This window comes from Haliotis cracherodii, unplaced genomic scaffold (assembly GCF_022045235.1).
Source record: "Haliotis cracherodii isolate W230 unplaced genomic scaffold, xgHalCrac1.p SCAF_28, whole genome shotgun sequence".
Classification (NCBI taxonomy): domain Eukaryota; kingdom Metazoa; phylum Mollusca; class Gastropoda; order Lepetellida; family Haliotidae; genus Haliotis; species Haliotis cracherodii.
In genome coordinates, this window is record NW_027266284.1 from 1,453,329 (window position 1) to 1,466,669 (window position 13,341).

At 42.2% G+C, this 13,341-nt stretch overlaps 1 protein-coding gene across 1 annotated transcript in view; it reads left to right on the forward strand.

Moving 5' to 3' along the window:
* LOC139473348 (CCR4-NOT transcription complex subunit 9-like) overlaps positions 1–13,341 on the forward strand; it is an 80,487-nt gene that overhangs the window by 38,954 nt on the left and 28,192 nt on the right. Inside the window, exon 5 of the mRNA XM_071255876.1 lies at positions 12,234–12,340. Within this exon, the coding sequence (XP_071111977.1) occupies positions 12,234–12,340 (107 nt within the window). The remainder of the gene's footprint in view (positions 1–12,233; positions 12,341–13,341) is intronic.

Genomic DNA, 13,341 nt, shown 5'->3' on the forward strand with positions numbered 1-13,341 from the left:
CCCCGAGAAGGGGGTTATATGATGACAAGTGGAGATCATTTGAAACCTTTTGTCAGGCAAAGAATAAAGATCCCACAACAACATCACCTGAGTTCTTAGCTGAATACCAAAAGACACTTGAAGAAAGGTAGCACCATTACAACGTATTTGGTAGCAATTATTTCAGTGTTGGCCATTCCACAAAATCGCAAAATGACCTAGATCCCGGAACTACAGGCCCTATTGCGCTCTTTCAGGCTTGAGGATCAGAAGGCTGCAGCGCGAGTTACAAACACTTGACATCACCCGTGTCCGTTTTGAGCAGAGTACCCATGCAGGGGTACATATCTATGGCAAAAAAATCAACTTCGCGGGCCAACCCAATTGTTCCTTCACCATCATACCATTCTCAACGATTGTGGGAGTTGAAGATGAGGGTGAACTTCTCTTGTGCCCTGTATGCACACAACAAGTTTTCATCCGCTGCTCCAAAGCAAGGCGTGGCTCGTGGAAACAGTTATTCATTCCAGTATCCTGTAAGCCCACGACTGAACTTAGAAGCAACACCATATCTCTATGGTTACACGCAGTCATCCTGCAGGCTTTCGAGATCGCTAAACTTGATCCGCCAAGAGTGAAAACCCTCAAAAGATCAGAGCGGTAGCCTCAACCATTACTCAAAACAGCAATTGTTCCATTAGAGCAATCATGCCCACCCCTTGCAGACTTACCTCCCCACTATAGCTTGAGAACTTTTTGATAGCTACAGCGAGAAGCAGTAATTTGAATTGGATGTGACATCACAACCTGTTATATATCAGCGGCAATGGTCCTTTAAAAGGAAATTTGAGTCGGAAACAGCTTTTTCTTTTTTTCACCCCGAACCATCGCAAGACACTGTCCTCTTTGTCGTAAGGTAAGCAGTAATGCAATAAGGAGTAATGCAGGATAAGTATACAAATGTAAAAAATATTTAGATTTTACTGAAAGTGTAGTTTCTGCTCTCCTTTGGGAGAAAATAAATTTGCAGAATATTTATTTACAGTACAGAATAAGATGGACCATCAGAGGAGGGATCTGCATCATCCTTGGAGCTGACTTCATCAAAGAAACAGAAAATCAACATCAAACCTACACCCTCTGAGGAAAATAGAGAGTATTTACTTATCTGCCATTTTACTGATTATCCCTGCAGCGCTTTCCTTGGGCAACAGAAGTGTTGACACCCCTGCAAAGGGCACAACCAGACCGAAGAAGAAATCTTCTGAGGCTGCCTGCATCACAAAGAAGAATCTACAATCGCTGGCTAAGAAGAACCTTTTTATTTCATCAAAGTCAATGCCGATGAGTCAACATGTCTATGCAAATATGAATATCCCAAAGCAGACTGCTGCAATTGAGAAGGGATCTACGAAGTCTGACTTGAAGACGACACATCAGTGACGCAGAAGCAACCTCTCAAGTTGGATTTGTCCCTCATGCGGTCGCAGACCTTCACGCAGGCCTCAGCTTTTATGTAGCCCCAGACCTTCGCCCCGGGGGTTCGCGCAGCCTCAAGGAATCTTGCAGCACGCTGAAGCCCTTCAAGCAGCAAACTTCACTGAGGCGCAGACCTTTGGACGGTTCATGCAAACCATCAACTTTGGTGGAGCCTACAGCTTTCATATAGCCAACAATGGCCACAGAGCCTAACCTTTAGCAACCGTGTGCTATACTGGCTTCATTTACCAATGCAGATAAGTAATTTGTGTTACCCAGCAAGCTTTTACTTGTGATGCAGCACCACACAGCAATAGACATGCCTTCTCAGATTCCAGCCAACATACAGCCACAGGCCTTCACAAAGGCAGCGACACAGGTTTTCACAGACTTCAGATCTGCATGCAGCCGTCAAGGGTTAAAACACTCTCATACATTCACAAAGCCTGCATTCTGACATTTTCAATTCACTATTCAGCAACATGAACGATGAAAGGAAGACTTCACACAGCCTCCCCTATTCAACACCTGAAGACATTTCTCAGACTGATGGGCTCCAAACCCTAAAACCTTCCTCCTTTAAAAAAGAAATCGAGGTCATTGCGCAGACACTCACCTTCACGCAGACACTCACCTTCACGCAGACACATCCTTCACTCAGTCATGGACCTTCGCACACTAGTCTGCCCTTCATGAAGAAGTACTATACCTGCGTCGTCATCAAATACTGACCTGGTTGCATGAACATGCAACTGCATCAACCTGCGCACAACCTGGCCCCTCCACACTTTCATCTGAAGGGATCTCTCATATTATCGGGGCTACCCCAGTCTGATATTCAAGTTTGGTACAGATCAGGATACACACACATCATGGAATTGTTAAGCTAACGTTGAACCAACACTGATTAAACTGCAAGAAATTCACCAAACTCTCACTATCTCAAGATCGATACCCGTCTAAACAGAAAAGATCATCACAACACCAACATTACATTCATAATTCTCGCCTTCATGATCCAAACCCTGCTATGATGATTGCAGTACATATTATAGCTTCTGCGTATCTGTACCAAGAGGAACAGTCCTTCATGGATGATCAAGACAAGATAGACATCAACTGGGCTATTCATCGATCAGCAAAACTTTATCAAATATCGACAATATATTGATGCCTACTAGCATCAAATACCTTAGAAATCAAATTGTTTCTGCACCGAACATGTTGCAGATTCTACAGGAAACTGACTGCATATACACTGTTATGCTTCAGAACTCAACACATCACTGTGTGGAGCATTGGACCTCGTTCCCGGCAAGAATGCAGTTTTCTATGTTTTGGGTGCAGGATGATTTGCATGTCACGTGTCAAGAATTCACGAACTGTAAACAAACTATGCGACTATGCTGGAATTAGATCAAACTGACCTAATGCGAGACATGCAGTGTACCTCTACAGATCGGTTTGCATGATTACTTGTACATGATGCTGCAATCAGACGATCAGATGCCTGACACTACACATCAATGTGAATGGGTCCCTAACTTCAGTAGACTTCCTGATGACGTCATGTGGAGTAATTCACACCAAGGCACCGCCCTTCATTGATACCTCAATATAAGAACAGGAACGCTTGTACAACACTCGGGGGATGGAAACCTTTTTACTTAAACTTAACTTCGACCAATAGCGATGATGATGATGCGATGATCAGGAATTGGTGAAAATAGACACATTGATGCGGCATACGCTCCAAGTGTTCTCTATGCTCCTTCAAGGCACAATTTTCTGATAACACTGCCATGGTCTCGGACATTGTACGATCATTCAGACCGAAGAATTATATATGCAGCTTCAATCTACAAGATGCAGCTTACTTTCAAAGGTCATTATGTTGAGACCTCCACCTTCGACTGGGGAGCTCATTTATTATACCCACATGGGACTGGGCGATTGATCTGTAGATGAATGCAATCTCCATGTGAGTAACACTGTGGATATTTTGGCAACCAGATTTAACAGACAAGTGGCAACCAGATTTAACAGACAGGTAGCAACCTTCGTCTCACCATAGTCCAACAACTCCATAACGCATTGCGACCCACAGTTAAAACACAAGTTCTTAATTATAAGAACAGATAAGTCAATGGTGGGCTTTTACATCAATCGCCAAGGAACAACAAGATCAATATTTTAACTGTCACACTAACAGACAGTCTCAATTTATGAATAAATGCAAGAGACATCCAAGGATCATTAAATGTCCTAGTGGACGCTCTATCAAGGCCATCAAAACCATCTCCCAACAGAATGTATGCTCAATATGGAGGTATTCCAGCTGATATCAAGGGAGAACGGTTGCCCATCAGTAGACCTATTTGCAGCAAAGTTCAATAAACAGTTAACAACATTCGTCTCACCAGTACCGAACCCACTACCTTGGGCCATGGACGCCCTGGCGATATCTTGGGAAGAGCTACATGCTTACCCGTTCCCACCACCAGCACTAATACCGCTGATTATTCAGAAAATCAGACAGATCAACAAGCTATTACTGCTTTTGGTCGTGCCTTACTGGCCAGCAAAGACTTGGTTCCCAGAGTTCGTCTCACTAACAGTAAAAGTAAACCTCTCCAACTCGCCATACCTTCTTCATCGTCACACCATGCAGTTTCATTCACATTTGAGCAGATTCTAGTATCTGGATACCTGCGGTATATAAATGCATAATATGATAATTTATGATAAAAAGTTCATGAACTTCAAATATGGAACATATCACTTTCAATCTCACTAGAAGGGGATATTCAGACAGAGCAGCCAAGGTAGTCTGTCTAGCCCTTGCAGATCTATGAAGAATTTAAATGATGATAAATTGAAGAGCTTTGACCAGTTTGCGACCTATAAAAGGGTTTAAGGCTGCCAACGCTACCCTACCCAAGTAGCAGAATTCCTTTGTCATTTATCACCTATCTTGCAGAGATTAGTTCCATGCTAATGCATAACAGAATCAAGCTCACCAGCATTATTATCCCCCCAGCATATAATGTGGGGGGATATAGCTATGAGCAGAACTCGAAAACCGTTAAATATTTCTTCATCAAACTTTGCATTTATATCACTGAAGTGGTGAAGTTGTGCCTTTTGCTTTTTTGCAATTTTAGAAATTTTTATTTTTTATGTTTCCATGGCAACAAGTTGGACTTATGTTCTATAAGAGTGGTGTTCATTTCAGGAGCTTAACTGAAAAGCTGTTAAATACTTTCTTGCAAAACTTTGCATGTTTACCAGGCACATACTGAACTGGTGCCTTTTGCTGTTTAGGAATTTTAGAATTTTTCATGTTTCCATGGCAACAAGTTGGACTTAGGTTCTATAATGGTGGTGTTCGTTTCCGGAGCGTAACTCAAAAAACATTAAATACTTTCTTACAAAACTGTGCATGTCTACCAGGCACATACTGAACTGGTGCCTTTTTCTATTTAGCAATTTTATAAATGTTTATTTTTTACGTTTCCATGGCAACAAGCTGGACTAAGGTTCTATAGGGTAGAGTTTGTTTCCGGAGCATAACTCAAAACCCATTCAATACTTTCTAACAAAACTTTGCATGTCTATCAGACTCATGCTGAACTGGTGCCATTTGATATTAAGGAGTTTTAGAAATGTTTATTTTATAATTTCCATTGCAGCTATTTTGACATGGGCTAAGAGAAATGTTGGGTCAGTTACCTGGTTTTGGGACCACAACGTGTTAAAATGGGTGGGAGATATAGATGACTTCGTTGACTATACACTTGTTTAGTTATTGTTTCTTGTAATTTTTTTTTTTTTTGCATAAAAACCCCACAAAAACACACTTGTTTTACTTTCCATTTCATATGGATGCGAACATGTAGGATCTTTTGTGGGTAAACAATGTATGCTTCTTCAAGAACATTCAACTCTTGACTCATTACATACAGAATTGCACATTTACTTATGGTTACTTTACAGACAGCTGCCTGGGGGATATGTCATCTATGACTCTTGTTAGCCTTGCTATCATTGTACAGGCTTAAAGATCAACAGAAGAAATTCAGATTCTGCCCGGGATCTGAACTTGATACTTAATCTAATCACCTTACCAGTGACGCATATGTACCCTCACAACAAGCTGATTCCGAACATCTAACTCAGTTGACCTTATTTCTACATGAATGTCTGATATTCATGCATTTGAGTTTGACAGTGGCGAGAATGCATCGTCCCATCTTGGCCTGAGATGGGATTTCATCGCCAAGAATCCACTACCTGGTCAGCCAGACAGTTTCATATCTCACCACTTCCATCAATCCTAGGATTGAAGGACACTGAGGATTTATCCTTTATTCTTTTTATTATTTACGCATATACCTAAACAGATCAAGCTCTAGACGACCAAAAAATAAAGGTTTTCATTCCATTTTGTAGGAATAATACCACAGAATGAGAGCGGGGCGGTCGGGTAACCTAGTGGTTAGAGCGTTCGCTTGTCATGCCGAAGACCCAGGTTCGATTCCCGACATGGGTACAATGTGTGAAGCCCATTTCAGGTGTCCCCCTGCCATGATTTTGCTGGAATATTGCTAAAAGCAGCGTTAAACCATACTCACTCACTCACTCTCTCACTCTCTCACTCACTCACTCACTCACTCACTCGATGAGAGCAGTAATCCTCAGTGTACAGAGCAGCAGGGCTCCCTTTCCAAACTTTAGAAATCCACAAAACAGATTTCCTTTTCACAAGGAAATTCACTGAATCGATTTTGGAAGAACTGGAGCATCCTCAAGGACGATTACGTTCTCAACGTATCACGTCACAGTTACCAACTAGACGTAGAGGTGGTTCCACCGTTGACCACGGCTCCACTTCCTTGGAGTTATTCAAGAAAGCAACATCTGCTGTTAAAGGCCAACATAGACATTCTGTTGTTAAAGAGAGCTGCAGAGATTGTACACGCAGCAGTGTTAACACCAGGTTTTTATTCCCACATCCTCCTGGTACCCAAGAAGGACTCAGAAAAGATGAGAATGAAACACAATCTCTCTGTATTCAACAGGAACCGTGAAGATTCCGGGCTAAAATAGGTCTTCAGCAACCCATGCTTGCCGTAAAAGGTGACTGCTTGTCGTAAAAGGCGACTAACGGAATTTGGTGGTCAGGCTCGCTGACTTGGTTGATGCATGTCATCGATCCCAATTGCATGGATCGATGCTCATGATATTAATCACTGGATTGTCTGGTCCAGACTCGATTATTTACAGACCGCTGTCATATAGCTGGAATATTGCTGAGTGCGGCGTTAAACAACAAACCAACCAACCAACTGTATTCAACGGACGTTACCTGAAGCATCCACCATACTTCCGCCTCACCACGTTGAGACTACTCAGAACCACCATAAAGGCGTTAGATTCCTTGATCAGTCTCGATCTGCGGGATGCCTACCTGCATATACCTATTCATTCCTCCGACCTCAGGTTCCTCAGATACCTCAATTCCCAATTCAACAATTCCTGAATCCTTACATCAGGCGTCAGGATCTACTCAAGGCCATCACTCTACCGACTCAACTATGGCCTTACATCAATTTGTGGTCAGTAGAGTCGAATGTCTTAGGAGTCTCTTTATCCCGGTTATCCCCAAATCTACACCTGTTCGTAGACGCCTCCCTTCAGGGGTGGGGTGCTCACATACAAGGCCAGACAGCCTCTGGGCTATGGTCCAGCGCTCATTGAATGTGGCACATAAACAACCTGGAGTTCGAAGCGTTAATTCTGACCATATCACACATTGGCATAATCAACTGCAGTCAACTCGCAATATCCACAGATTTCAGCACTGGGGTGTGGTGCCTGCGCAGTCAGGGAACAACAAACTCCCACTCCCTGCTTCAACAGACATTCATGTTTTTCCATCTCGTGGATCGGTTGCAACTACAGTTAATAGTTCAACACAACCCCGGATGTTGAAACGTTCTGGCCGATGCCTTATCACGTCAGAAGTTCGGGCAACCAAACATCGACCTGTTTGCAACTTGCCAAAATTACTAACTCATGACGTATGTCTCCCTGTTACTGGATCCACAGGGCGGTGGACGTGTTCAGCATCCTTTGGGAAGGGCTAAAAGCGTACGCTTTTCCGCCACCTGTTTTACTTCCCAGAGTAATGCAAAAGATCAAGGAGACGAGGAGCCTTGCTCTACTTTGGTCGCTCCCTGGTGGCCGGTGAGAGGGTGGTTCGTCGAGCTCAGAAATATAGCAGTAGATGATCCACTACCCCTCACACAACCTACTTATCCACCCTCACAAGGAAATTTCCTCATCCAACACCAGACAGGTTTCGCATGGTTGATTCGTCTTAAAAGGGCATTAAGTGCAAAGGGCTATTCGGCACGGGCAGCAAAAGCTCTAACATTAGCTCATCGTCCCTCTGCAAGAGGTTTATACGATGACAAGTGGGATCGTTTGAAACTTTTTGCAAGGTGAAAAGTCAAGTCCCTACAATTCCTAGCTGAATACGTCCTACATCTCCGTACCCAAAGACACTTGGAAGGTAGCACCATTACTGCGTACTTGGTTGCACTCAACTCAGTGTTGGCCGTTCCGGAAAATCTGAAGATGATTAAAGTCCCGGAACTACAGGCCCTATTACGCTCTTTCAGGCTTGAGGATCAGAAGGCCAGGTTCCGCCCACCTGCGTGGGACTTGAACGTGGTACTTCGAGGTTTGCGAGGACCCCCCCCTTCAAGCCCCTCTATGCATCCTCATTTTATGACCTCACCAAGAAGACAGTGTTTCTCTTGGCATTAGCCACGGCGGCATGGGTGAGCGAACTAAATGTGATTGACATCACCCAGGTTCGTTTTGAGTATGGGACGCACGGAGTGGTACATATCGGATTGTGCAGGGATTTTATTGCCAAAAATCAACAACCAGGCCAACCCGATTGTTCCTTCACCATCCCACCAATAATGACTTGTGGGAAGCTAAGATGAGAATGAACTTCTACTATGACCGATGCGGGCATTAAAAATTTTCTTTCATCTGCCTTTCCAAGACTAGGCCTGGTTCCAGGAAGCGGTTATTTAAACCCGTTTCTCCTATGTCCACGACCGAGGTTAGTCACAATACCATATCACTATGGTTACGCGCAGTCATCCTGAAGGCTTACGAGATAGCTAATCTGGATCCACCGAGAGCGAATAATCCTCACGAGATCAGGGCGATAGCCTCTACCATGGCGTTACACAGCAATTGCTTGATTAAAACAATCATGGAAGGATGTTATTGGAGGTCTGACACAGTTTTCGCCAGTCATTATCTTCGCAATGGGGGGGCATGGGTGGCCCAGTCGTCTAAGGCGCCGCGATTCGCTGTGCAGAGTTGCGTCCCTTGGGCACGCCAGAAACCTATGATTGTGGGTTCGAATCCCGGGTGGCCCAAATTATGTTTCTAGGTTTGTCAGCACCATACCCGTGCTCGTGGGTTTCACCGAAGTGGTAAACGTCCGAGACCTGCATCACTTTGGGCTTTCCTCCCACATTAAGCTGACACGCCGTGATATGACTGGAATACTGTTAAAAGCGGCGTTAAGCCCAACTCACTCACTCACTATCTTCGCAATGTGACTATTATGGTTCTGTTCGGATGAACAAAACCTTCCAAATGGTGTGCTGGTTTTCTTGGGGGAATGAGAACAATTAACGATGAACAATCTTAGAATCTAGCCACAGAGAGTGCCACAGAGAGTCGGTACAACCCTCTGGGCTGTGGGAGAGAGATCTGCTTGGTATGAACGTCAAACCCCTTCTGCTTAACATTTTGCTTCTGTATGTATTTAACAAATCTTAGAACAATAAAAAGGAATATGATTGGTTGATACACGATGGGGTGTGCCTTATGGTTAATGAATGGCTAGACAGAGGGGAATACTTAATCCTGTTAATCCTGTTGGACTGGCACTAATCTTGTTGACATATTTACTGGGTGCATGGAAAGAGATTATGGTATCACTATAGCCGAGCTTGTATGGGGGCTAATCCTAAATGAGTCTTAATTGAAGTAATTGCTGAATGTTATTCTAATATAAGTGATGACAGATTTACTTAAATAAGATAGTTCAAGGCAATCTATAAGACTATGTCTAAGACATATCTTTGTCTTATTGGATATTATGTCTGGGAGTTGGGATCTTGATACCTTAGACTAGTATCTTTCCAAAAAGCTATGACTGAAACTACTGACATTTTTTGTATATGCATTTTACCTGATGATATGTATTACTTGTTAAACCATAATTATATGAAATGTTGTGTAAATGTTACACCATGATAACTCATAAAAGCATCTGCTGTGGATCTAATTATTATATGAGAACCTTGTATAAATGTTATATCATGATATAACTCTCGAGGACGTCGAAGGTGTATGAAGTTATGGGCCGTTGGTTGTAGCCCAGCAGGTTACCAACCCCCGGAGCAAATAATGAACTTGCCCCATTTCCAGTGCAGTCGCTTAGATTTCACCAGTGGAAGAATATTAGACAATTGATTGTCTACAAGGGCTCTATGTCGTAGTAAGTAAGACTTAGCTTGTAAGCAAATTTGATCTTTTATTACTATGGTGTATCGGGAGCTACTGTTTAATTCATATGTCCAATTGTTTTTCACATGGAAATACCCTGACCGTAATGGCGTTTTTCTGAACTTTTTCTCTTCACGGTTTATCGACTACTGATGTTGTTTCTTCATTATTGTGGTTTCTGTATTTTGAGGGTTTCCCACCTCAAAACCGTCCGATACAGATGCATTCAGGAGTAATGCAGGATAAATGAAAGTAGTCCGTCATCATCTGACCTCAGGTCATCACCATGGATTAGCCTATCACAGGCCTGGAATTCGATCTCACCTATATGTTTGATACCAGTTATGAAAAATGGGTTTCTCACCCACAGGTGTGTAAGGAAAGTGAATAATTGAGTCTGGGACAGACAAAACGAGCTGTTAAGAGCATAAGCAATGTATAAGCCATCTGGATGTTCAACACAATGAATGATTACCCAATTTCCATTTAGTCATATCTTCTGACAAGTTTGGGGGCTCATTTTGATATATTTTAATATATTTGAGTAAAAAGGCAGTGCTGCTAAACAGTAACTGTTGTTTGTTTGTTTAACGCCGCACTCAGTAATATTCCAGCTATATGACGCGGTCTGTAAATAATTGAGTCTGGACAAGACAATCCAGTGACTGACATCATGAACATCGATCCACAAAATTAGGAGCCTGACCACGCGAGCCTGTTAGTTGCCTCTTACGACAAGCTTAGTCGCCTATGACACAAGCATGGGTTGCTGCGGACCAATTTTAACCCAAATCTTCATGTGTCCAAACAGGAACAAGTATGTTTCTATTGATGTTAATGAGGACAATTTCCAATCTCACAATCTCTGACACTCTAGATTTTAAAAATTTATCCTATCTCACGCTGTGCATTTCTCTGTTCTCAGCTGATCCTAGAGTGGAAACGATCCTGAACCTGTTTTCAGTCTCAAAAACCACCTCACCCAAACACATCCCAGCCGTTATCATTGTGTGACGTCCAGAGGATCGGAAGAGGTTTTGTGATCACAATTTTTGTCTTAATTGAGTCTGTTAGATTTGTTTCTATTTGTTTTTTGGGTTACCCAGACTTGAACATCCTGTCGGGGAATGATATTCGCCTGTAGTGACTTATAGTCTACAGCATCGAAATCACACCACAGCACAGACAATATTTTACGGTTTCTTGAATCTTCCACTCGCTCTCCTTGGCTCTGAGTTTTGTTTGTCTGATTGGTCAGTTTGGAGACCCTTATGGGTGTTGTTGATCATTCCTTTTCTCGTTCATGCTTGAGCAACCACTGCAGTCGTGGTTGGTGGGTTGAACAAAGCGTTTAACAAGATGCCAAACTGTTCCAAGTTACGTCTGTATGATGTATGAGGGGATCTGTTTGCAGAACATCACTTCTGGACCAGAGATGAACCAAGGACTGGTTGTATCTCTCTGGAACCCGGGAAATTTTTCTAGTAGTGGGCAAGCAAGTCTGCTCTTGTTCCATGCTACCCGACCATCCTGTGCATAAGACACAAAACTGCATGAGTTGCCCGACATCATGATAGTCCCAGAGGCACAAAGATTTTCTTTAAGCTACCCATACATGAGTTCTCGTCGTCTATCTTTGATTGGATCATTGTTCTAGGATCAGTCGCTATAATGGCTGAAATAATCATGATGCAAAGTTAAATTTTAAATTACTCACTCTCTTCTAGGACCAGCTTCCTGTGTAAATCTCAAGGTTGAGGTCTGTTTCAGGCTTGGGTATTTGCATCCCACCTTCCAACCATGGGATAAATGCACAGTTTGAGATGGGATAACTTTTAATATTTTTGTAAATTTACACATTAAGTCGTATATTGATGATAAAATGAATTGGCAGGTCAGACCACGTAGTCAGGCAGCATGAGGTCCATGCATTGCAAAGACAAGTGGATAATGGTGACCATGGTTACAGCTGGGATGTGTTTGCGTGAGGTGTCATTGTAGGCTGGAAACAGGTTCAAGGATCGTTTCAACTACAAGATTGGCTAAAAACAGAGAAATGCATAGTGTGAGATAAGATTAGTATAATGAATATTCAATTTAATGTAAAATTTACAATTTTCTGATGATATATAGATTTTAATCTTAAGATGTGCATCATTCTTTTTCAGCTCATATACCCCTATTCCTGTATCCATTCCTGCACACTGTCAGTAAGACCAGACCTTTTGAGTATCTCCGACTTACCAGTCTGGGTGTAATTGGTGCCTTAGTCAAGGTAAGTTACTTAAGAATGTGATGCTTCAGTGACAAAAATGATACAATTCTCTGAATTCCTTCAAACACCCAATCTTTTTTACATCATAGCATAACCATAATCCTGCACATTGTCTGTCCTCACACCATAAAATCTTTATTCTTCAATGCCAGCTATTTAATATTAGTTAAGTACACAAGGGTTAAGGCTCGTACCTTAGTCTGAGATTTTTCTCAGCTTACACATAACTAGTTTCTCGGTACGTGCTGTCTTTATTCACTCATATTCTCATATATACTAATTCACGGTGCCCGGATTGCGGCACCTCCGATTTCCTTGGGTCCTCATATATCATGCTTCAGGTACAGGGATACTATATGCATGTTATAGAGGAGCGGGTTTTGACTGAATTATTCGCATAGAAATACAAGCATGAACAATTGTACACAGGTTCTTCATTCCCAGTACAAACATTTATGGCTACGGGGCCAGCCATTCCTTTTCAATATGGCCACAAAAATTATCCTTATTTTTGGCATTTGTAAACATTATGCCTTTAGTTGTTCACATATGAATCTTATGCGGCATGATATCTCAGTAGGTTGGCACTATAAAATCGGCATCAGTCCGGACTAGTACAAGCAGCCTCACACACGTGCATGCAAGTCGCTGTATAAGTACAATAATCTTTCACCTCACATCTTATAAATGCTTGAAATTGAGTATTTTTCTCATTTTTTGCTTAAAATTAATCACTATGCTTTTTGTTTTGCACTTTTCATCATATTATACTCACATAACAGTAAAAATTGGGTTCCATACAAATGATTTTGCCAGTTCTTCTCAGTGATAGCTTCAGTAGCACTCTCCATGAACACTACCAAGGAACAGGCAGAATTTTAGGCTTAAGTGCAGCCATATTAAGAATATTAAGAATGGTGGCCATTTCCCTTGGCCCTATAGCCAAGGTTAAAGCATTTATTGTACCAAGTTTCATGCTTTTTACTCAAAGTGCTGAATTC